At 40.6% G+C, this 24,489-nt stretch overlaps 2 protein-coding genes across 3 annotated transcripts; both read right to left on the bottom strand.

The window, feature by feature from the left end:
* Positions 1-4,568: 4,568 nt before the first annotated feature.
* Positions 4,569-9,018, bottom strand: LOC126581850 (triacylglycerol lipase 2-like). The gene is made up of 9 exons (XM_050245780.1): positions 8,872-9,018; positions 8,648-8,761; positions 8,401-8,541; positions 8,194-8,304; positions 5,882-6,025; positions 5,728-5,765; positions 5,477-5,553; positions 5,241-5,336; positions 4,569-5,080 (listed from the first exon to the last, which is right to left on the bottom strand). Exons 1-9 carry the CDS (start codon positions 9,016-9,018, stop codon positions 4,761-4,763), a joined length of 1,188 nt encoding a protein of 395 aa, XP_050101737.1. The 3' UTR covers positions 4,569-4,760.
* Positions 9,019-14,022: 5,004 nt separating this feature from the next.
* Positions 14,023-23,968, bottom strand: LOC126581859 (uncharacterized). Of its 2 annotated transcripts, XM_050245789.1 has the most exons (6): positions 23,709-23,968; positions 23,506-23,578; positions 22,663-22,727; positions 22,308-22,417; positions 21,879-22,185; positions 14,023-14,348 (listed from the first exon to the last, which is right to left on the bottom strand). In XM_050245789.1, the coding sequence occupies exons 1-5, from the start codon at positions 23,823-23,825 to the stop codon at positions 21,909-21,911; spliced, it is 642 nt and encodes a 213-aa protein (XP_050101746.1). In that variant the 5' UTR covers positions 23,826-23,968; the 3' UTR covers positions 14,023-14,348; positions 21,879-21,908. The 2 variants fall into 2 exon arrangements, with proteins under 2 accessions (XP_050101746.1, XP_050101745.1); XM_050245788.1 differs by lacking the exon at positions 14,023-14,348 and having other exon boundaries at positions 17,588-22,185.
* Between the last annotated feature and the right edge of the window lie 521 nt (positions 23,969-24,489).

The following is a 24,489-nucleotide window of genomic DNA, read 5'->3' as shown; positions in this document are numbered from 1 at the left end:
TATTCCACTAAATAGACTAGGCAACATATGCCGTAAATAACCAAAAGATGCATGCCCTAATCGACGATGCAATAACCATACTTCTTGTAAATTACTAGCACGAGATACTCGAACCGCATTAGCTCTATCAGGAATGACATCATCCACATTGTACAACTGTGAAATCCCGTCCTCGAATTTCACTATTTAAAATTATGTATTTCATATTTTTATTCATAGTTTCAACGCGTTTGTATTTGCGGCATATAATTTTTCAATAAGTAAAATGACGAAAATGCCCTTAATCAACTAAACATAAATTTTCACGGACGTATTTAATCCTTTCATAATTTTCCAAATTTCTTTACATATTTGGATAGTATTCGTCGATACAAAAGCATGAGCACAAATGGAATGTAATTTGGAGTTATAACGAATAATTTATAAATCAACAAAATTAAGGGCAAAATGGTCATTTGACCATCATCTAGAAGACTCCAGATTGATGGAGCAATGATCAGTTGTGCCATGTGTGTGGTTCTGATGGAAAGGAAAGGAATGAGGGGAAAGGACAAATCAGAGAGGAAGGAAAAGAGGGAAATGAGGGAAGGGAGAACCGACCGACCCGGTTCCCTCCCTTTGACCCGCTGACCCAACCCACTTCCATCGCCCACTCCGACAATTTTTCATCAATTTTTCATGCGAATCATGTCAAACAACCACCTAGGAGTCACTCAATGACCTTCCCTCTACCTATTACATCCCAAAATTATAGAAATTTGGGCTAGATTTTGTGAAATTTGCACAGTGGGTGCGACGGGTTCAAGGGATGTGATCGGTCATTTTTGAATGTGTTGTGGTTTACCACCACCATCCCCAGGCGTCTCTTGAGTGTAGGAACAAAGCACATGCATTGGTTAGGGCGTCAAAGATGTTTTGGGGTCGAATCAAGAACACCCAAATTCAAAGGTTTCCGACGGATCGAGGACGATTTGAGGTGTTTCCTGGCTGAATTGGACTTTGGCCCAAGTATGAAAGTTTTTCCCCTTAATGAGTTCTACATTTCTGTAAAATTTGGTAGTTTTTAGAGTTCGTCAAAAAACTGGCGGCGCATGGCTAGTTGGCCGCCGATGCTATTTTAAGCTAAATTGATGTCCTAATCTCAGATTTGATATTTATATGACGTGGTTTGATTATTTGAACCTACTTTCATTATGATACATCACTTGATCATTATATGAATTGATGATCCGACCGTTGGATCGTCACCAAACTTTAATGCATTATAGAACGTAATATTTGAGGATACTAGGAACTAACGGATCGGGAATTCGACATACAGATCTTCATGAATTGGATTTCTAAGTTTGTAAAACTAATTGTTCACCGCCACCTAATTCTAGCAATTGGTGGAAATCTGACCATCAGATTGCGATGAGATTTTAGTATGTTGTTCTATGAGTATAATGAGGACCTTAGGAGGTTACGGACCCAAAATCTGATGTGTGGATCTTTCGGATCAAATTACGTAGGGTTGTGGACCCCTACCGTTGACCGATGGTTGACTTTTAGTTAACATGTCTCAAAACGTTCTAAATACAAAAATTAGTACTACTCGAGACTAAGTGAAGTCTAGTGGGTCTATATTGGATAATGAGTGACTTTAAGATATGTGATATGGATATTACCATGTTCTTGTATTTAATATCCATTGTGGATATGATTGGTTTTATAAGGGTGATTTCTATTAATATGTGATTTTTATGTTTGGCCATCAATCTATTGTTATGAAATGCGATTCGATTTGTGGATTGGAAATATCTGTGAAATGTGATTTGATGTGTATATTGGAAATGTGGTTTGATTTGCATGATTGGTATGATGTGATGAAATGTGAGGGCTAGTATTGGACTGTTAACCCATTGTCATGGTGTTTGTTGCTTCGAAGTTTGTTTCATATCTCGTTTCATTGTTTCATTTCTAGCTTCGTTGACCCGTTCTAAATTTAGTAATTGTGCTTTGTTTCATTTCGTTGAGCCTTTGTAAATTGAGCACTTGGTTCATGTTTTGTTTTTGTTGAGTGATCCGAAACTGGGTATCCGTCGGGGTTCCGTTGAGTGGTCTGGTTCCCTGCTCCGTTTGGATTCCATTGAGAGGTCTGGAATCCCTCATGATCTGCGATTCTGTTGAGTGCTCCGGAATCGTATCCAGCTTGGATTTCATTGAGTGGTTCGATATGTATTGTACTCTGTGATTCCGTTGAGTGGTACGGAATCGTATCCACTTGGATTCCGTTGAGAGGTCTGGAATCCCTTCTACCCTGCGATTCCGTTGAGTGGTTCAGAATCGTATCCTGGTTTGGATTCCGTTGAGTGGTCCAGAATCCTCTTTGGTGTCTTGGTTCCGTTGAGTGGTCCGGAACCTGATGTTGATGGATTTCGTTGAGTGGTCCAAAATTGCATCAATTGACTTGTTGGTTCCTTGGATTTGATATCTGCTTCAAAGATGTAGGCTTCTGCCGAATTGTGTTGCTCCAGCCCTGCATTTTGGTATATTGTATATGTTATTAATTAGTGTGATTATTGGATGGTGTTGAAAAGCATATATCTGTGTGAATGGCAAGATGACTAGAAAATATTATTGTGCTTCATCGAATATTCCTTAAGATGTTGCATGCCTGAATCGTGGTATTATGTTGGGACATAGTGGTTTATGTGATGAATGTTCGAGTGTAGTGAATGACAAACTACGAATGGCTTGATCCCTGTTTAGGGTACGTATGTAGTCTAACGAGAAGGTTAGATGCAGCTATAAAGCATACGAAAAATTATTATGCGATTTAATTCTTGAGTTGTGATTTGCCCATATCCCGGAGGCGGGGTATGTTAAATACGGATTTTTTGTGACATCACGTGTCGATCCTGAACGTATGTCGGGATCGGGGTGTGACAACAACCCCTCTCTCTTAGTGCCATGACCAATTATCTCCTTGGTCTGAATATCTTGAAGTAGACAAAACGACGGATACATTAGAATAACATAATCCAATTGTTCAATAACCTGTGGTATCGATAATAAATGATGTGATAAAGATGGAACAAGTAAGCAACAATGTAATGGAAGAGATGGGGTGAGATGCATGCACAGTGCCAGCGCCAACCACGAGTGCAAAGGTGCCGTTGGCACTTGCTATACTTTTCCTGTGAGATGTTGTCATATATTGAAACATATTTTTATCATATGTCATATGATTTGTTGCACCAGAGTCCAAAATCCAACATGTATGAAGCTCAGTATCGGGGGCTAAAAGAACATGCCTCATAGTACTTTTGTTGGATGATGAATCACCATGAGTAGTACAAGTCAATAAATTTTAACTCGAATCACCAAAGTTAGGCTCGGCCTCCTTAGCTGTTGGTGTGGCAGCAGAAAGGGAGGCATGGCCTCCACTAGTTCTCACAGTCCCACGTTGCTTGGCACACAATCGTTTCTTCAATTCTGGAAACCACTCAGGCACCCCATGCTTGGTAAAACATGTATCTTCAGTATGACGGGTTTGACCACAAAAAGGTACACTTCAAATCATCTTTGTTTACTTGGGTAACAGGACGAGAATTCAAAGACATATTAGAAGAATTAGCTTGATGAAAGGATGCAGGTGGCCAAGACATCATAGTGGCATGCCATTGTGCTTCATGCCTAACAATAGAAAACACCTCATCGACAGATGGTAAGGGTTGAGTTCATATAATATGACTACGTACCTTATCAAAAATATCATCCAAACCAGCCAAAAACGCATAAACACGATCTATTTGGATTTCTTCACAAAGTGTCTTGAGATCAATAGCACATTCCATCTTGATTGGTCTCCGTTGATCTAACTCTTGCCAAACGGAATTAAGGTCAACATAATACACATCAACAAGACGACATTCTTGACGAAGTCGAAACGATTTTACCTTTAACTCATAAATCTGAGAAATATCTGAACCATCATAATATGTTCGAGCCACTTCTTTCCATACTTCTTTAGTTGTACAACGGTGAATGAAAAATCCCGTGATAGTAGGCTCCATAGAATTGATCAACCATCTTTTTACTATTGCATTCCATGTCTCTCACGTCTCATACTTAGCACTATCCTAGCCAAATTCTTTGATACTCCCTGTAACGAAGCCTTTTTTACCACGTCCGGCGATGTGCATCGCCAATACCTTGGACCAAAAATGATAGTTTGATCCATTTAGTTTCACAGTGGTACGGCGAACGCATCATTCTGGATGACAACAGGGTTCAATACCAGATTGTTGGTTGGTGTGCAGGAACCACCTTCCAACTTCAAATTCGAGTTGTCTCCCATACTCGTCATCTTGACTTACAGAAACAACCTTCACAGTACCCATAGTGTTCGACAAACAGCCTTCACAGCAATTCGCACGGCAGCAGCAAGACCACACTGCTGCAATTCCAATAGAACACGGCCTAATTGATTTCTACAAGAAGCAGCACAGGAACACGTAGGCCGAGCACAACAGCGGAAGAAAATATTGTTTTACAGTTTCTAGGGTTACGGCAAACCAGGCTCAGATGCCAAATAGAATTTTACATAGTAATTTTTATTGTATTACATAATTGAAATATATACATATACAATCCTTGTTCCATAAGGAAATAATAAAGGACACAAACATATATCCTTCCTAATAAAGGACTCCTAATACATAATCTCTACATTCCCTTTTTAAATATTTACTCATTTTTACATAGTAAACATGACATTAATGGAGCTTGAAGAAGGCCAGTAGAGGATCATACACAAGTTGATTGGCATTCACACTCATAATAAAATCCATATGAGCATAATCCTCTATGTACTCTACCACAAGCTTGTCCTTGTCATGATCTTTGAGGTTGTCAAGCAGAAGCCCCACGTCATTAACGTCAGAAAGCGCATCTCTCCCCCCGTAGCTGAGGAAAAGAGGAACGTCTTTCGGAATGTTTGCCATGTTGTACACAGGAGGAGTAGGCTGCTTGTAGTGTTCCATGTTCGTGTCTTCGTTACCATAATCGTACATTTCTAGGGTTCCCATCCTGACCACTATCCAAAATCCATAAACCGATATGACCAAACATTAAAATTGTAAGGATTAATTTGTTGATTAGATAGGACTTCTGGGAACTTAGTGTTCCAGAATTCAAATATTACAACTTATATAACTTGCTATTAACTGATAAACCTAGAAATGAATGAGACTCACTCTGAGACAGATGTATCATGTTCTTTGTCGCCGTAGACTGGGGGAAGTTCTTAAATAAAGCAGCCTTGCTTGCAGAACTGAGGCAGCAATTTGGGCCTGTATATGGGTTGCAAAAAACTAATTCATATTCAGTGTGAATGAAGAACCCTAACATTGTTACTATTGAGATTGTGAATCCCATGCGTCGTGAAACTAAGGCCCTGCATAACAGTTTAAATGATTTTTGGCCTCTCAACCTGTGATAGTTGCCAATAAGTCGGAGCAGTCAACGCCTGGTGTTTTGCAGATAAACTCCACAAGTTCTTGTGTCTCACTGTTGAGATTTTGAGAACAAAAAACTGTTATAGATGTCATTTTTCAGAAATGTGCCATTTGTTAAACAAAATATCTAAATTTCTTTTACCAAGTTTAATCTACTTTATGCTATTGTCTTTATGCTTGTGTCTTTATTACGACTGAAGCAAAACTGCTTAAGTTGCTATCTCACCCGTTTGGAACTTCATGCAAACCCAACAATTTTAGTTTCTGTAAAATAAAAAAAATAAAAGACAACAGCTTAGTCAGTTAATTCCATATTTGCAACAGTGAAGTTCTAAAATTCATATTTTTGAAACAAAAGAGTAGTCACTGAGTTGTGTTACTTCTGATAAAAATAAGTCCATAAGAATCCTTATAAACAGCGAGGACATCTGACCCAGGTAAGCTATTGGGGTAAGCAAAGCAGCCGATCTTAGCAAGTTCAACAGTTTTTCTTGGGAGAAAGCAGCGAGGGCAGTCAGAGTTCCCTATGAAATTCGTATGGTTAAAATATGTTAATCACAACTGAGTAGACAAAGAGGTGTACCCATGGAGTGGACGCTAATATTGTCCAACTTTAGATATGAGCAAATTAGGTGAATATTTACCAAGGAATGCCCAACATAGTGTAAATTCTGCCCTGTTTGATTGTTCACATACTTGAATAAAGCCGGAAGATCATAAGCAGCTAATTCATCCCATGACCAGTCCCAGTAAGAGAGGTGTGCGAGCAGCTTATTCAATCCGATGATCAAAACTAAAGAGAGGTGTGCGAGAAGCTAAAAATGATGTGTGAATATCACTTCCCGTTATTTTTATGTATAGGCTTATGTTACACCAACTCTTGGAGGGGAAACGGCCTCCAACATTTACAGTTGGCAGGAAACGGGTATAATTTTCGGGGAAGGAAAGCGTCTGATATTCTACGGGTGCTTAAATTGACAAAGTTGACTGCAAAATGTTGGATCAGGCAAGTTAGGTATCCATTTTCTCTACTTTATTCTAAGATGAAAAATCAAGTTACTACAATGAGAGTGAAAGAAACCAAGAAAAAAAAAAGCCTTCTAAAGTTTAACAATTGCAAGAAAAAAGAATTACAAAAGTGGCTAAAGTCTCAATGGAGCTTGAAGAAATCCAGTAGGGGAGCATACACAACTTGGTTGGCATTCTCAGCCATAAGAAAATCCATATGAGCGTACTCCGCTGTATATTGTGCCACAAGCTTGTCCTTGTCATGATCTCTGAGGTTGTCCAGCAAATACTTCACATCAAGCACGTTCGAAAGCGGATCTCTCCCTCCATAGCTTAGGAATAGAGGAACGTCTTTCGGGATGTTTTCCATGTTGTACACAGGAGGAGTAGGCTGATTGTAGTGCTGAATGTTTATTGCTGGAAAAACATAATCGTACATTGCTATGTTTCCCTTTGTGACCACTTTCCAGCATCAACAAGAAACAAAAAATTTGAAAGTTTGTTAGTATTGAATTTAACAAGAGGGGATATATACGAACTAAAAGTTTCAAAACGAATACTAGTTTTTTTTTTCCTATTTTACTTTGGGAGAACGACTTCACAGGGTTGCATCATGACAGTGTTTGATCAGCTTGGGATACAGTTACGGTAACATGCCCATTCTATATGGCTTTCTTTCATACTTTAGACACTTAGCAGTTACAATTCACCATTACTGAACCCGGAATTGAAAGAGACTTACTCTGAAACAGATGCATAGCATTCTTTATCGAAGTGGACTGGGGCGTATGTTGAAGAAAAAGATTTATGCTTGAAGAACCGAGGCAGCAATTTGGCCCTATAACAAATTTCAAGTTAGAAGGGTAAATGACAAAGACTAACATTGTGAAAAGGACTTTCATGCAACGGGCATCCTTGATGTGGGTAAGTTTCTCTATAACATATTGTCACTACCTGTTGTAGCTGTGAGGTAGTTGGAGCAGCCACTGCCTGGTCTTGCGCAGATATACTGCAGAATTTGCTGCACCTGCCTATTGGGATTTCAATGACATCAGATAAAACTTGTTATCCAAGTATAAAATGAGCGATCAAGAATAAAATGGATTAAAATTTCAACCAAAAAATTTCGTTTTGCTATGAATAAATCGTTACTTGAAGCACAAGAATTCCTCTTCATTTATATACAATGAAAAAATTACAAGACATAATTAAAATCTTCCCATACTTTTTTGTGCCTGATTGAATTTAACTCAGTGTATAGTCTGCATTTTTCTTTACAAATTATTTGAGCTGCAATCTCACCTGTTTGGAAATTCAAAGGAAAAGAAGAAAGCCGGTCCCTGGTAAAGAAAATATATAAAATTTTGGTCAGTTTTCTATGTTCATCACATTGAATTTAGAAATCCATACATGAAAAACCAAAATGTTCATTGAATTGTGTTACTTGAGCTAAGAACGCATCGACAGCAGTTCGTGCAAAGGGTGAGCGCATCTGACCAAGATAAGCAATTGGGGCAAGCAATGCAGCTGATCTTAGCATGTTTACCAGTTTTCCTTGGGAGAAGGCAGCTAGGGGAGTTAAAGTTCCCTATGATTCAATACTTCCAAGTCTCAGTCATCGATTTTCTGTGTGTCGAAATTTTTTCTAAAACTATAAATTATGAACAAAGTACAAATTATTTACCAATGAATGCCCAACATAGTGTAATTTCTGTCCTGTTTGATTGTTTACATACGCAAACAATGCAGGAAGATCATAAGCAGCCAATTGATCCCATGACCAGTCCCAGTAAGCCTACATTATTAGAAGAAAATACATACTTTTAGTTTAATTAAGGTTATGATCTGCAAATGGCTTGATGTAATCAGCATTTGAGAAGGCAAAGCGAACCGGATAAAGCGGAGTAAGTGTTTTGTGTCCACGGCTGGAGACTGTGCCACGACTGTTGGCAAGCCATACATCGAAACCATTGTCTGCCAAGATAAACGCCAAAGCTTTGTCCGGTGAATTGAGTAGCCATGCTGAAGCATCCTGTTAATTACAAAAACATAATTGTTTCTTAATTCGTTTGTACGCTACGTCACGTAAATGTGTATGCATGGTCAAATATAAGGTGCTAAAGTAGGTATAAATTTACCATAAGGATCCCGTGGTGTAACAAAACAGGCAGCTTAGCTGCTGTCTCATTACCAGCAGACTTCCCGGCTGGAATCCTTTGCAAACCAAGGATGTAACCATCTTCTGTTGTTACCTTCGAAATTACCACGGCAAAAGATGAACAAAATTTAACTAGTTAATGCGAAAGAGTGATGTATAAAACCCAAAAAAGAAAGGCTGGAAATTTTGACACTTGATCATTACTTTATGTTCTTGGCAAGGGTAGCCTTGTGTCTCCACCAGCGATTTGCAAATGCCGCCGTCGACGTTGCCGATTGATTGCGGCTTAGTTCTTGCAGCTGAAACACAAAGTAGAGCTACAAGAAGCAGAATGCTGAAAGAGTTGGCCATTTGGAGCTGAGTTGTGTAGTTTCTAAGTGCAACAAAATCAGGGTTTGCTTTTTATAGTGAACAAATCCATAACAAAACGGATGAAGCCATTAATTAAAAGAAATATTTATGATGATTTCTCATGAAAGTAATATTTCATAAGAGTTGACCTCCAAACCTCAACCGGTCACTGGTCTTTGGTCAGACTTTGACAGATTTTCCAAAAAAATAGTTAATGTATGTAATTCCTAATAAATGCAATTTCTACGTTTCATTTGTACATGTAAATGTAGGGACTCGCTACAGTTCATGTATTTACTTAATACATTTATCATATATTAATTATTAAGTAAATCTATGTATTGTAAATTTGTAGTTAAGTCCGTAAATTATGATTTATTAATTTGGGATACAACTCTCATTTCCTTGTCAACGCGCAAGAAAACTGTCAATAAAGAGTGTTGGTATATATGTCCACTTCCCTACCTTTATTTTTGCTCGCATCTTATAAAACAATATAAATAACAAGTTAATATAAAGTAAACGAAAAAAATAAGAAAGGTGAGTGAGCACAGTACTTGCCGTCTTTGGCAAAGTACACCCACATTGGAATCGGTCATGAAAACGTAATAGTAACCCACAAACATTTTCCTACCAGTTTATAGTAGTAGTGTTTCTAAATGGGTGAAATATTTGTTGCTTGGGGTCCCTACGGCCAACGTCCTTTTACAAGTATTTTTTAGGGTACGAAACTGCACTTCTTTCAGAACCTCCGTGCCTTGCACTAAGTAACCTTTCCCGTCATTGGATTTAGCAGATGCAAGTCTAAGGATGACATTACAATTACTGGTTCTGATGAGAAGATTCCAATCTGTTATCAGTGACTTGGGTGAAGTCTTTGAGATGAAAGACAGGGGTGCCCCCACTTAGGGTTGCGGATTTCTTATATTATAAGAAAGAAGGTAGCACCTTTGTGAATCAAGGAAAATATGCCCAGGACATCGTTGCGAGTGCAAACATGTCATCCACCTTCACTCCTCCTTCGTCGGCGCCTTCGTAACCTACATTACTCACTTCGTTCAGTAAAAGGGCTGATTTCATGTGATTCTGAAACCATGGCGAAATCATCTTCTTCACAGATGACTCCATGGCTAGATTACAGCCATTCTTCTTCAAAGCAGATGTCGTGGCTGGATTACTGTTACTAGTCAAGATGTGGATTGATGCAAAGGAGGAGTCAAGGCAGCTGTGACCCCTGTCCCGTGACGGGATGTTTACTTACAAAGAATGAGTATCTAAATTATTCTGGAATTTTAACTTCCCTTGGTTTTACCCGTGAATTAGATTGGATAGGAGTAGTTAATCCGATATATTCACTCATTCTCTTTGATATTCCTGACTTTTCCGATTCACGATTTCCCTTAATAACACGCAACCATGTAGAGAATCTAGATATATAGATAACAAGGCATTGAGTGTTGATCTAGACAAACTACGGTAAAAGTACAATGGAACCATAAAAATGGTAGTAATTATACGAATTTTGTTGGTAAAAGGAAGATCCAGTACACAGCATGGGTAAATACAACTCTGCCCTCAGGGTTGTCAATGAGAAATATGATGAGGGAAAAGAAAAGAACATAAAAGAATTGGCATTACTTCTGTCACAAATAAATATTCTCATTGAAGTCTAAGGAAAGCCATGAGAGGATCATACACTTCTTGCTTAGCAGTTTCACCCATCACAAAATCTACATGAGCATAATCGTCTAGATACTGAAGCACAAGCTTATCTCCATCATGGTTTTTGAGGCTCTTCAGCAGCAGCTTCACATCTTTGATGTCAGAGAGGGCATCTGCCACACCGTAACTGAGGAAGAGAGGAAGGTCATCTGGAATGCTAGTCATGCTGTACACGGGAGGATTGGGCTGCCCGTAGTGCTGCATGTTCTCTTCCTTGTAGTCAAACATTGCAACTGTTCCGTCTCTTATCACTGTTGAGAAATCGCAGGATTGAATTCGAGTTAATTTATTATGGTTTCAATTTAAGCGTCGCAAAGGAGTTCGTAGCATTCAAAGTACTGGTGGTTTGTGAATGAGAAATTAAGAACTTACTCTGGGACATATGTACCAAGTTTTTGGTTGAAGTTGACTGAGGCTCATGGTCTAGAAGAACATCTACTATGGAAGAATTTAAGCAGCAATTTTTCCCTTCATTTTCCAAAAGTTTCCAAGTCAGTACATAGAAGAATGATTGAAATGGTCGTAAGAATCTTAGGAACATATGTATTACCGGTGAATGCAGTCAACCAATGGGTGCAATCAACGCCTGGTTTCCGGCAGACAGCCTTCAAAACTTCGATTGCTGCCTTCCTATTCAGTTCAGGCAACAGAAATAAACAATAGCATGCAAGTTCTGATCTTATAATTGGGAGTTTTCGGTGAATGCTAGATTGCGAATTACAAGGAACAAGTGAACAAGAATTGTTACCGTTTCAGATTAAATTGTCTTAAATCTGCATTGTATAATGCCTGTTAAGAGAAGATAATATGTTGTCAAAGAGTTGAATTCTGTTAGGAGACTAAAACAGCTAGAAAAAAAGGAATTTCTATTTACTTCGGCAATAAAGTTTTCAGCAACAGCTCTTGCTAGGGGTGAGGGCATCTGGTCAGCATAAGCAATCGGGCTAAGTAAGACCACTGATCTCAGGTTCTTCAGCTGCAGGTCTTTGGAAATTGCAGCGAGAGCAACCAATGTTCCCTGCAAAATAAATCCGTCGCTTGCTATATTTATACTTTAAAACTCTACCAAAAGTTTACTATACTTTTTAAAATGTTTGCAGAAGAGAAGAAAGCTGCTGAGTCTGTGAAATTCACCAGCGAATGTCCAATATAATGAATTTTCTGTCTGGTTTGATCGCACACATACTGGAAAGTAGCTGGGAGATCATAAGCGACGAGTTCATCCCATGACCATTCCCAATAAGCCTGAAAATGAGCAAAGTGACTCTAATGTGAAATACAAGATGGTGATTGTGTTTTCTTTTTGAGTATTTTCATGTTGTTAAATGCAACCAAACAAAAATTTGCGACAAACATGAGATTCAGGAGAGCGAGAGTAGTTACTGGATCATCAGGACTGAGTGATGTGTGACTGAGGCTGTATTTGGTTCCGCGGGTGTTTCCAATCCACACCTCATACCCGTTGTCAGCTAAGAGGAATGCCAAAGATTGGCCTGGAGGTAGCAGCAGCCATGTTATCCCATCCTGCCCAACAAACCACATAAACAAAGTGTTACATTTTCCCAATTTACTGAACCTACTTAAAAAAAACTGCACAGAATTACTGACCATCAGAAGACCGTGTTGCAGAAGTACCGGTACCCTCTTCCCCGTCGGCCCCCCTGACTTCCCCGCTGGAATTCTCTGCATGCCGAGAATATATCCATCTTGTGTTGTCACCTACACAACCCAAAAATGCAACCAAGTCACATCAGTCAATGTTTGCCGTGACTCGAAATTATTCACAAACAGAAGAGCGAAAAAAAATGTAGGCATGCCACCGTGTGTTCTTCGCAAGCATAGCCTAGTGTTGCCACCATTGTTGCACAGATTCCGTCATCACCGGGAGGCGGAGCGAATGCAGAAGCAGCATCCTGCACATTATTAGCCGAGAACAACTTTGTTCTGGTTCCAACTGCTGACTCACAGAAGAGAATAACTACAATAATAAAGGTTAAAATCTTATTAGCCAACATCTTCATATGTTTAATAATTGTTTCCTGGTACAAATCACCTTTTGAGGTTCCGGCATTTTTATAGTGCGGAAAAAAACCAGAAAAAAAACAGAACTGGGGTGTTCACATGAGCTAATAGCCTAATACAAATTGCTTAATGATTAAACCAAGGTTCAACTAGGGCATCTAATGCTGATGGGTCCTACTTTTCACTAAGTAAATACAATTAAGAAATGTATTAACCTCAGATTTCGTCCCTGCCACGATTCCATAATTTAACAAGAATTTCCTGGATAAATCCAAACTCTAATCCAAGTATGTAAAACCAAAACATGGACATGTTGACATGTTACTGTTCCTTTTGTCTAATTTGTAAAAGACGAAGGCGTACTGCCAATGGAGCCGCAGAAAGTAGTACATTTATGGATGTAAACTACCAAACCAACAAGAGCTCCAACACTTTTTTCCGGTTTGGCCAACCAGAGTAAGAAACCTCGAACGGTTTATTTCGCGGAGAAAAACCTTGGTGTACTAGTTGTATGCACCAATTATTTGTCTCTCCAATGAGAAGACACAAAAAAACGAGTGTATACAACCAGGATAGACAAGTTTTTCTCCAATTCGAGGCATCCGTTCTCTGCATATACCATGGATACCTGTATCATACTCGCTGTTAACATACCATGGTTTCTTAAGCAAAGTGTTTCTTTCCTCATCTCTCACATTTCTCCAATAGTTTTTCATGTGCAACAACTAGGAAAAAAATTAGATTCAGTGACATATGATTCACAATAAGAAAGACAACGATGAATCCAATTCCTTCATACGATTATGATAATTCGATTTTCCCATTCCAATAAATACCGGTACAAAAATCCACAACAACAACAACAACAAAGCCTTTTCCCACTAAGTGGGGTCGGCTATATGAATCCTAGAACGCCATTGCGCTCGGTTTTGTGTCATGTCCTCCGTTAGATCCAAGTACTCTAAGTCTTTTCTTAGAGTCTCTTCCAAAGTTTTCCTAGGTCTTCCTCTACCCCTTCGGCCCTGAACCTCTGTCCCGTAGTCACATCTTCGAACCGGAGCGTCAGTCGGCCTTCTTTGCACATGTCCAAATCACCGGAGCCGATTTTCTCTCATCTTTCCTACAATTTCGGCTACTCCTACTTTACCTCAGATATCCTCATTCCCAATCTTATTATTTCTCGTGTGCCCACACATCCCACGAAGCATCCTCATCTCCGCTACACCCATTTTGTGTACGTGTTGATGCTTCACCGCCCAACCTTCTGTGCCATACAACATCGCTGGCCTTATTGCCGTCCTATAAAATTTTCCCTTGAGCTTCAGTGGCCTACGACGGTCACACAACACGCCGGATGCACTCTTACACTTCATCCATCCAGCTCGTATTCTATGGTTGAGATCTCCATCTAATTCTCCGTTCTCTTGCAAGATAAATCCTAGGTAGCGAAAACGGTCGCTTTTTGTGATCTTCGCTAGATTGCTCCGGTCATTAGTGTGGATAAGTATATAAATGGATAGAGATAGGAAAGCAAACACAAGATGTACGTGGTTCACCCAGATTGGCTACGTCCACGGAATAGAAGAGTTCTCATTAATTGTGAAGGGTTTACACAAGTACATAGGTTCAAGCTCTCCTTTAGTGAGTACAAGTGAATGATTTAGTACAAATGACATTAGGAAATATTGTGGGAGAATGATCTCGTAATCACGAAACTTCTAAGTATCGGAGTGTGGTGTCGTCTTGACTTGCCTTATCTGTCTCATAGGTAGATGTGGCATCTTCTCTGGAAGTACTCTTCCTCCATCCAGGGGTGGTATCTTTAACTGGTGGAGATGCACAAGGTAATGTATCAATTTTACTTGAAGCTTACTTGTAGTTTCAGGCTTGGTCAAGCGCGATACAAACCATGTAGTAGGAGTCCCCCAAGTCGCCGAGCTAGGGGGTCTGCTGAAAGAGGTGACAGACAAGGTAAGCAATCAGAGCTCCGACTGATTGTTCACCTACTCCCCATCTTGCAGCAGCATGAAGGATAAAGAGAAGAAAAATGAGAAGAGATGATATGAGATACTTTTGCTTTTGAAGAAGTAACTTTCCACAGGCTTATTCTTGAACTGAGCTGGAGGGTTTTCTGGTTTCCTCCAGAGTATAAGGCCGACTGAAGAATTTGAGGGTCAAAACAAGTCCATCAAATCTAGAGTACGTTCCACCCTGCTGATATGGGATACTTTTGCTTTTGACAGAGTAATGGATGTATCGGCACGTGTGCTGTTACGCTTGTCTCCATATGCTTCCTTGTATCCTTCGCACTTGCCCTATCTGTTCCTCAAGCCGATGCGGAATCTTCCCTGGAAACATAAGATGTTGAAGATGAGTACTCGAGAGCAATGCCAGGTAAGTAATCAGGTAAGGGGTTCCAGGCAGTCAGTTCCTGGCTGGAAGCTTGATTCCAAGTGCTGACTGATTGCTCTCTTTCTCCTTGTCTTGCAGGTAAAAACAAGACCAAAGGAAAAGACAGAGAAAAAGCATGATATGGGATACTCTTGCTTTTAACCCTGATGATATGAGATATTCTTGCTCTAGTATAGCTTGTTTGCAGAGGTATTATCGGGGGGAAAGAAAGCTGAATATTTCGAAAGGCTTCGTTGGGAGTGCCCTCTCAGATATGATGAAGGGTTGAGCATTTTTGCAGGTCTGCCTGTCCGTTGGGGATGGAGGTCGACATATATAGGAGTCTCCCTAACAACAAGTAGTAATGCTATTCCTTTACCCTGCTTGGTCATAGCACGGTAGTGGGAGCTGACAGTTTCACATGTTTTAACTCTGTCAGAGCACTTTGAAAAAGTGGTCTGTGGTATCTGGCTCTCGAGATTCGGAGAACGATGCCTCTTCGATTTTTGAGAAAGCAATCATGCTGGGGGTCTGGCTCTCGAGATTCGGAAAGCAGTGTCTCTTCGATTTTTGAGGAAGTAATCATGTTGGGAGTCTGGCTCTCGAGATTCGGAGGGCGGTGCCTCTTCGATTTTGGAGCAAGCAATCCTGTTGGGAGTGTTGTCTCGAATGTGAGTAAAGGTTGGGCATGTTTGCTAGTCTACCTTGCCACGAAGCACAAAGGTTGAAACACAGGGACTTTTCAATTATCCAGCAATGGTACTGTTCCTTTACCCTCTCTTCGCTTTTGAGAAAGTAGTCATGTTGGGAGTTTGGCTCTCGAGATTCAGAGGACGGTGCCTCTTCGATTTTGGAGCAAGCAATCTTGTTGGGAGTGTTTTCTCGAATGTGGGTAAAGGTTGGGCATGTTTGCTAGTCTACCTTGCCACGAAGCACAAAGGTTGACACACAGGGACTTTCCAATTATCCAACAGTGGTACTGTTCCTTTACCCTTGTGGGTAATAATATGGTAGCTAGACCTTCAAAATTTATGTGTCTAAACTGTGTTAGTGCTGTTTCTTTGCTATTCTTTTACCTTTCTTGGTCAGAGCGATGTAGTGGGAGCTGCAAGCTTCACGTGCTCAACTTTGGCAGAGAACTTTGGCAAAGTTATCTGTGGTACCCATGAGCTATTGTTGCGTGTGGGAAATGGGTGATTGAACAGTAAGATTCATGTGCTTTCTACTTCACCAGAAGTCTTCGACAGAATGCCCATAATTTCTGCAAAGCTGAGTGTGCGTGTGACAGGTGCTGACCAGGCTAGAAAAGTAGGTGCCTCTTCGATTTCTGAGATCGGCCCTCGTGGTCTCTGAGCAGCCCAGCTTTTGAGAAAGCGAGCGCCTCTTCGATTGATTCGGAGAACGATGCCTCATCGATTTTTGAGAAAGCAATCATGCTGGGGGTCTGGCTCTCGAAGATTCGGGGAGCAGTGTCTCTTCGATTTTTGAGAAAGTAATCATGTTGGGAGTCTGGCTCTCGAGATTCGGAGGGTGGTGCCTCTTCGATTTTGGAGCAAGCAATCTTGTTGGGAGTGTTTTCTCGAATGTGAGTAAAGGTTGGGCATGTTTGCTAGTCTACCTTGCCACGAAGCACAGAGGTTGACACACAGGGACTTTCCAATTATCCAGCAATGGTACTGTTCCTTTACCCTCTCTTCGATTTTTAAGAAAGTAGTCATGTTGGGAGTCTGGCTCTCGAGATTCGGAGGACGGTGCCTCTTCGATTTTGGAGCAAGCAATCTTATTGGGACTGTTTTCTCGAATGTGAGTAAAGGTTGGGCATGTTTGCTAGTCTACCTTGCCACGAAGCACAGAGGTTGACACACAGTGACTTTCCAAATATCCAGCAGTGGTACTGTTCCTTTACCCTTGTGGGTAATAATATGGTAGCTAGACCTTCAAAATTTATGGGTCTAAACTGTGTTAGTGCTGTTTCTTTGCTATTCTTTTACCCTTCTTGGTCAGAGCGATGTAGTGGGAGCTGCAAGCTTCACGTGCTCAACTTTGGCAGAGAACTTTGGCAAAGTTATCTGTGGTACCCATGAGCTATTGTTGCGTGTGGGAAGTGGGTGATTGAACAGTAAGATTCATGTGTTTTCTACTTCCCCAGAAGTCTTCGACAGAATGCCCATAATTTCCGCAAAGCTGAGTGTGCGTGTGACAGGTGTTGACAAGGCTGGAAAAGTAGGTGCCTCTTCGATTTATGAGATCGGCCCTCGTGGTCTCTGGGGAGCCCAGCTTTTGAGAAAGCGAGCGCCTCTTCGATTTCTGAGATCGGGCTTCGTGGTCTTTGAGCAGCCCAATTTTTGAGAAAGCAAACGCCTCTTCGATTTCTGAGATCAACCCTCGTGATCTCTAAGTAGCCCAGCTTTTGAGAAAGCAAACGCCTCTTCGATTTCTGAGCAGGCGCCTCTTCGATTTCTGAAGCTCCGTCGAGTGCAGATTTTTATAGGGGCTGACATTAAGTTCCAAAGCACACTTGAATCTCCACCAGTAGAAGCTTCATTCTTGCACTTCTAAGATTTTGATTTGTCCGACCTCTTGAGTCTCCACCAGTAGAAGCTTCATTCTTGCACTTCTAAGATCTTGATTTGTCCGACCTCTTCTCTCTTCAACACCTTTGAAAATGTCTGGCCCCTCCGACCGTCGTTTTGACTTGAACCTTGTTGTAGAGGCAGCCCCGCCTTCTCCAGACAACATATGGCGCCCATCCTTCGTCTCCCCTACTGGTCCTCTTACCGTTGGGGATTCCGTGATGAAGAATGATATGACCGATGCGGTGGTGGCCAGGAACCTTCTCACTCCCAAAGATAACAGACTACTTTCCAAACGGTCTGATGAGTTAGCTGTTAAGGATTCGCTGGCTCTCAGTGTTCAGTGTGCAGGTTCTGTGTCTAATATGGCCCAACGCCTATTTGCTCGAACCCGCCAAGTTGAATCATTGGCGGCTGAAGTGATGAGTCTCAAACAGGAGATTAGAGGGCTCAAGCATGATAATAAACAGTTGCACCGGCTCGCACATGACTATGCTACAAACATGAAGAGGAAGCTTGACCAGATGAAGGAAACTGATGGTCAGGTTTTACTTGATCATCAGAGATTTGTGGGTTTGTTCCAAAGGCATTTATTGCCTTCGTCTTCTGGGGCTGTACCGCGTAATGAAGCTCCGAATGATCAACCTCTGATGCCTCCTCCTTCTAGGGTTCTGTCCAGTACTGAGGCTCCAAATGATCCCCCTCCGGTGCCTTCTCTTTCTGGGGCTCTACCGACTGCTGAGACTTCTCCTAAGCAACCTTTGTGAAGGCTCCCTCTTGTGTGTTTATTTTGACTCATGTATATGTACATATTTGTAGCTTATCGGGGATATCAATAAATAAGCTTTCCTTCATTTCAACGTATTGTGTTAAATACACCAAAGCCTTCTTCGCTAAGTTCTTTGAATTTTCTTTTGTTGAAGCTTGTATGTTGAAGCTTTCTGAGTGGAACATGTAGGTTGGGGTAGTGTTCCCTTAATTTCCCGAGTGAGGAAAACTTCTCGGTTGGAGACTTGGAAAATCTAAGTCACTGAGTGGGATCGGCTATATGAATCTTAGAACGCCATTGTGCTCGATCCTGTGTCATGTCCTTCGTTAGATCCAAGTACTCTAAGTCTTTTCTTAGAGTCTCTTCCAAAGTTTTCCTAGGTCTTCCTCTACCCCTTCGGCCTTGAACCTCTGTCCCATAGTCGCATCTTCTAATCGGAGCGTCAGTAGGCCTTCTTTGCACATGTCCAAACCACCGTAACCGATTTTCTCTCATCTTTCCTTCAATTTCGACTACTCCTACTTTACCCCGGATATCCTCATTCCTAATCTTATCCTTTCTCGTGTGCCCACACATCCAACGAAGCATCCTCATCTCCGCTACACCCATTTTGTGTACGTGTTGATGTTTCACCGCCCAACATTCTGTGCCATACAGCATCGCCTGCCTTATTGCTGTCCTATAAAATTTTCCCTTGAGCTTCAGTGGCATACGGCGGTCACACAACACGCCGGATGCACTCTTCCACTTCATCCATCCAGCTTGTATTCTATGGTTGAGATCTCCATCTAATTCTCCGTTCTTTTGCAAGATAGATCCTAGGTAACGAAAACGGTCGCTCTTTGGTATTTCTTGATCTCCGATCCTCACCCCTAACTCGTTTTGGCCTCCATTTGCACTGAACTTGCACTCCATATATTCTGTCTTTGATCGGCTTAGGCGAAGACCTTTAGATTCCAACACTTCTCTCCAAAGGTTAAGCTTTGCATTTACCCCTTCCTGAGTTTCATCTGTCAACACTATATCGTCTGCGAAAAGCATACACCAAGGAATATCATCTTGAATATGTCCTGTTAACTCATCCATTACCAACGCAAAAAGGTAAGGACTTAAGGATGAGCCTTGATGTAATCCTACAGTTATGGGAAAGCTTTCAGTTTGTCCTTCATGAGTTCTTACGGCAGTATTTGCTTCTTCATACATATCCTTTATAGCTTGGATATATGCTACTCGTACTCCTTTCTTCTCTAAAATCCTCCAAAGAATGTCTCTTGGAACCCTATCATACGCTTTTTCCAAATCTATAAAGACCATGTGTAAATCCTTTTTCCCATCTCTATATCTTTCCATCAATCTTCGTAAGAGATAGATTGCCTCCATGGTTGAGCGCCCCGGCATGAACCCGAATTGGTTGTCCGAAACCCGTGTCTCTTGCCTCAATCTATGCTCAATGACTCTCTCCCAGAGCTTCATTGTATGACTCATTAGCTTAATACCCCTATAGTTCATGCAATTTTGTACGTCGCCCTTATTCTTGTAGATAGGCACCAAAGTGCTCGTTCGCCACTCATTTGGCATCCTCTTCGTTTTCAAAATCCTATTGAAAAGGTCAGTGAGCCATGTTATACCTGTCTCTCCCAAAAGTTTCCACACTTCGATTGGTATATTGTCTGGGCCTATTGCTTTTTTATGCTTCATCTTCTTCAAAGCTACAACCACTTCTTCCTTCCGGATTCGATGATAAAAAGAGTAGTTTCTACACTCTTCTGAGTTACTTAACTCCCCTAAAGAAGCACTCATTTCATGTCCTTCATTGAAAAGATTATGAAAATAACCTCTCCATCTGTCTTTAACCGCGTTCTCTGTAGCAAGAACCTTTCCATCCTCATCCTTAATGCACCTCACTTGGTTTAGGTCCCTTGTCTTTTTTTCCCTTGCTCTAGATAGTTTATAGATATCCAACTCTCCTTCTTTGGTATCTAGTCGTTTATACATATCGTCGTAAGCCGCTAACTTAGCTTATCTGACAGCTTTCTTCGCCTCTTGCTTCGCTTTTCTATACCTTTCACCATTTTCATCGGTCCTCTCCTTGTATAAGGCTTTACAACATTCCTTTTTAGCCTTCACCTTTGTTTGTACCTCCTCATTCCACCACCAAGATTCCTTTTGGTGTGGGGCAAAACCCTTGGACTCTCCTAATACCTCTTTTGCTACTTTTCGGATACAACTAGCCATGGAATCCCACATTTGGCTAGCTTCCCCCTCTCTATCCCACACACATTGGGTGATTACCTTCTCTTTGAAAATGACTTGTTTTTCTTCTTTTAGATTCCACCATCTAGTCCTTGGGCACTTCCAAGTCTTGTTCTTTTGTCTTACTCTTTTGATATGTACATCCATCACCAACAAGCGATGTTGATTAGCCACGCTCTCTCCTGGTATAACTTTGCAATCCTTACAAGTTATACGATCCCCTTTCCTCGTTAGAAGAAAATCTATTTGTGTTTTTGACGACCCACTCTTGTAGGTGATCACATGTTCTTCTCTCTTCTTAAAGAAGGTGTTGGCTAAGAAGAGATCATATGCCATTGCAAAATCCAAGATAGCTTCCCCATCCTCGTTTCTCTCCCTAAAACCATGGCCACCATGAAAACCTCCATAGTTGCCTGTCTCCCTGCCCACGTGTCCATTTAAATCTCCTCCTATAAATAACTTCTCCGTCTGAGCAATTCCTTGCACCAAGTCTCCAAGATCTTCCCAAAATTTCTCCTTCGAACTCGTATCCAACCCTACTTGAGGTGCGTACGCACTAATCACATTGATAAGTTCTTGTCCTATTACAATCTTGATTGCCATGATTCTATCTCCTACCCTCTTGACATCTACAACATCTTGTACCAAGGTCTTGTCCACGATGATGCCAACACCGTTTCTCGTTCTATTTGTGCCCGAATACCAAAGTTTAAACCCTGAGTTTTCTAGATCCTTTGCCTTACTACCAACCCACTTAGTTTCTTGTAGGCACATAATATTTATCCTTCTCCTCACCATAACTTCCACTACTTCCATAGATTTTCCCGTTAAGGTTCCTATATTCCACGTTCCTAAACGCATTTTGCTCTCTTGAACTCTACCCTTCTGTCCTAGCTTCTTCGCCCTCCCCCGTCTAATAGGATCAAAGTACTTCTTTTGTGTGTCCCGGGTAAAGTTGATAGAAGCATATGCTCCCAAACAACTTTGAGTGGAGTCGTTCGAAAAGAAGTTTCTATGGCCCCCTTGCTCATTTAACACTGCATCCGGGTGCCGATGGAGATACAGCGACCCTTGCTCACTTATCACTGTGCTCGGGCCACACAGCGCGCCACTTACGGGTGACGCCCTAGCTTTAGCGCAATTTTGTTCTGGATTCATTTTCATAAGGATTCGACGTGATTGCTAACAAGATTGATAGGATCCTCCAAATTATGCGAGGTACGAGTGTCCCTTATCTTTTCTGATGTTTTGACAGGATTATCTTGTGTTCTCTGTCTGGTTAGCGGTCTTCTGAGAAATTGAAATTGCCACACTTTAGGTTCTATCCGCCTAAGCAGTGGCCACCTTTTCGGTTTAATTTGCCCTAGCAATTTCATCTGCTCCCTTCTGAACTTCCTATTTGCATACCACCTTCCACCTCGCCAACCCAAAGTGTAGCTGCAGTTCAGTTATAATGGTGTCAGTGTATAATGCATGAACAGTTTGATATTTGTAGTTTCATAACCAGAAAAACAGGAATTATGTTTCGGACATGGATATTAAAATTTAAAAGTACAAACCCGATAACTAAAGTGGTTCCTGCAGTGGCTATGCATGAAGGAAGACCAATAGTTCCAGAATCCATGATGTTTCTGATTTCCGACTGTTCAAGATTATGATTGTTTTTCATCTGCCACAAAAACAGAAACAGCTATCCAATTGTAACAAACATCGACAGATAATTTAGAAGGGGCCTTAATCTAACCAGCAATAGTATTAACCAAAATTTAATTAGAAAAATTGAGTGACCCTTGCTCACATGATGCCTCATCTCACTGTCAAAATCGTTAACATAAATGCGATGAAAACAAGAATACAAGACATGGATGATAGTATTGTCGTTTTCTTTTCCTTTCAATGAGACTTTGTGCTTACCACTTTTTCAATTGATTCAAGCCTTTGATCAACTCTTGATTCATGTAGGTGACGTAAAGTATATCCTGCACCCACAACAGATGAGTATTAGTCTATTAGATAAGAAAATGTTTTCTAACATATTACTGAGAGAGACAATAGTAATAAGGTTAAAACAAAACTTTTGAACCTTAATGCATTAGTGAATCAAATTCTTTATATTATAACGAATCTTTACTTTCGAACCTTAATGCATTAGTGAACCAATTTCTTTATATTATAACGAATCTTTAGTTAGAAGTAAACAATTTAGTCAAAGAGCAACGTAAACCACAAATGATTATATCATAACTTCATAAGTTTAGCACCTCACAAAATCTAGAACTAGAACGATTGTGTTTTTGAAATTTACATCCTACAGTACATTTAAAATAAATTGTCCGTGTTTACCCCAACTTCTAATTCGGATTACAAAACATATATGTGCTCTAAAATTTGCACATTATACCTTACAACTTATTGGACTAAGATGGGAATGCAATGAGTTTGTAGGGTAAAGTACAGGTGAGCAAATTGCAGGTTACATATATATGCCTTAAACTTGAATCAAGATTTCAAACAAATTATACTGCATCCACCGTCTGCGAATATTTCAACCTGCACTTGAAGTGGAGTGCCAAATGCCACTCCAATTACCATATGGTTAGCTGAACTCATATTCATCACAGTAAATTTGTTGTAACATACTAATAATTTGCTCACACCACTTATCAATTTGAAGATTAATGGATGATAATAACCAAACACTCATGCAGAAAGCAATGCAGAATTGAGAAATTAAAGAGCTGCCAAACAAGAACTCACCAAACCATGCTGTGGCGACTGATGCAATAGAAGTTCCAACCGTAAATACAACCTTATGGCCTTCAAATATATCCTAAAAGCATTCACCAAAAAAACAAAAAACCCATCAAACTTAAACACAACCCATGAAAAATCAATCCAACGCACATCCTCAAACTCTCAGAAACCCACAAAAATGTGAAAGAAAATCGAAAAGCAAGCACCTTTGTCGAAAAATAAGTGTCCTGAACGGCAGCCCATGATCTGAAAGCTTTCTTCCTCAACCGGGTTATGGCCTGAGAGCTCGAAAGTAAGGTCCCCGAGCTTCTAAGGCGCTGCATGGCGCATTCCAGGGATACCCACCGCGGAGTTTCTGGGAGGGAAAAATGGAGGCAAAAGCTTGAAGCTGCTGCTTCTTTGGTTGCATTTTTGTGTGTTTTGGGTACTTTATTGGTCAGATCAGATGGGATTCCGAAGAGTCCATAGCTTGGGATAAAAGCAAAACCAGTAGGACTTGGGCTCGAAAGTTTAGAAGATTTACAAGATTCTGTCTGGGGTGGGCTATTGACCCTTGTCAAGCCCAATTTGTTTGTTTAACATCAACAAGAGGGCGACTTGTAACCACTTAATGTCTCGTCAGAAAGGGACTTGTAGCTCAAATAGTGAAATTGACTTGCTAGTACGCATTAGTTATATTTTCTATTTTGAATCACACTTAAAACATTTTTAAATTAAGCGAAAATTAAGTGCCGCTAAACAAATCGATTATGTGTTGGTAAAATAATAGGAAAACTAATGAAAAGGGCTTGAAAACTTTGAGTTTTAATGATAAGCACAAAATAAAGGGTAAAGTGAATAGTACCAGGATTGACTTTTTAGTGTAAAAATGTGGTTTTTCGTTAAAGTGAACAGTACCAGGTGTTTTTCGTTAAAGTTCCCAAAAATAATAGTTATGCTTGGGTAAAATTCATGCGTGTAAATAAGATTGCAAACTTGCAAGCTTTA

This window comes from Malus sylvestris, chromosome 9, assembly GCF_916048215.2.
Source record: "Malus sylvestris chromosome 9, drMalSylv7.2, whole genome shotgun sequence".
Lineage (NCBI taxonomy): Eukaryota > Viridiplantae > Streptophyta > Magnoliopsida > Rosales > Rosaceae > Malus > Malus sylvestris.
Note: the sequence above shows the minus strand (reverse complement) of the source record. Positions and strands in the feature narration are given on the sequence as shown.

Bases quoted from the DNA above. Each gene is read 5' to 3' on its own strand.
- LOC126581850 (XM_050245780.1), bottom strand. From the start codon at position 9,018: ATGGCCAACTCTTTCAGCATTCTGCTTCTTGTAGCTCTACTTTGTGTT. The intron at 5,766-5,881 runs GTAACACAACTC...TTTATTTTACAG, and splicing joins TGGACTTATTTTTATCAGAA to AAACTAAAATTGTTGGGTTT. The intron at 5,554-5,727 runs GTGAGATAGCAA...AAATCTCAACAG, and splicing joins TTGCATGAAGTTCCAAACGG to TGAGACACAAGAACTTGTGG.
- LOC126581859 (XM_050245789.1), bottom strand. From the start codon at position 23,825: ATGCAGCGCCTTAGAAGCTCGGGGACCTTACTTTCGAGCTCTCAGGCC. The intron at 23,579-23,708 runs GTGCTTGCTTTT...GAATGCTTTTAG, and splicing joins ACACTTATTTTTCGACAAAG to GATATATTTGAAGGCCATAA. The intron at 22,728-23,505 runs GTGAGTTCTTGT...TTGTGGGTGCAG, and splicing joins AGTCGCCACAGCATGGTTTG to GATATACTTTACGTCACCTA.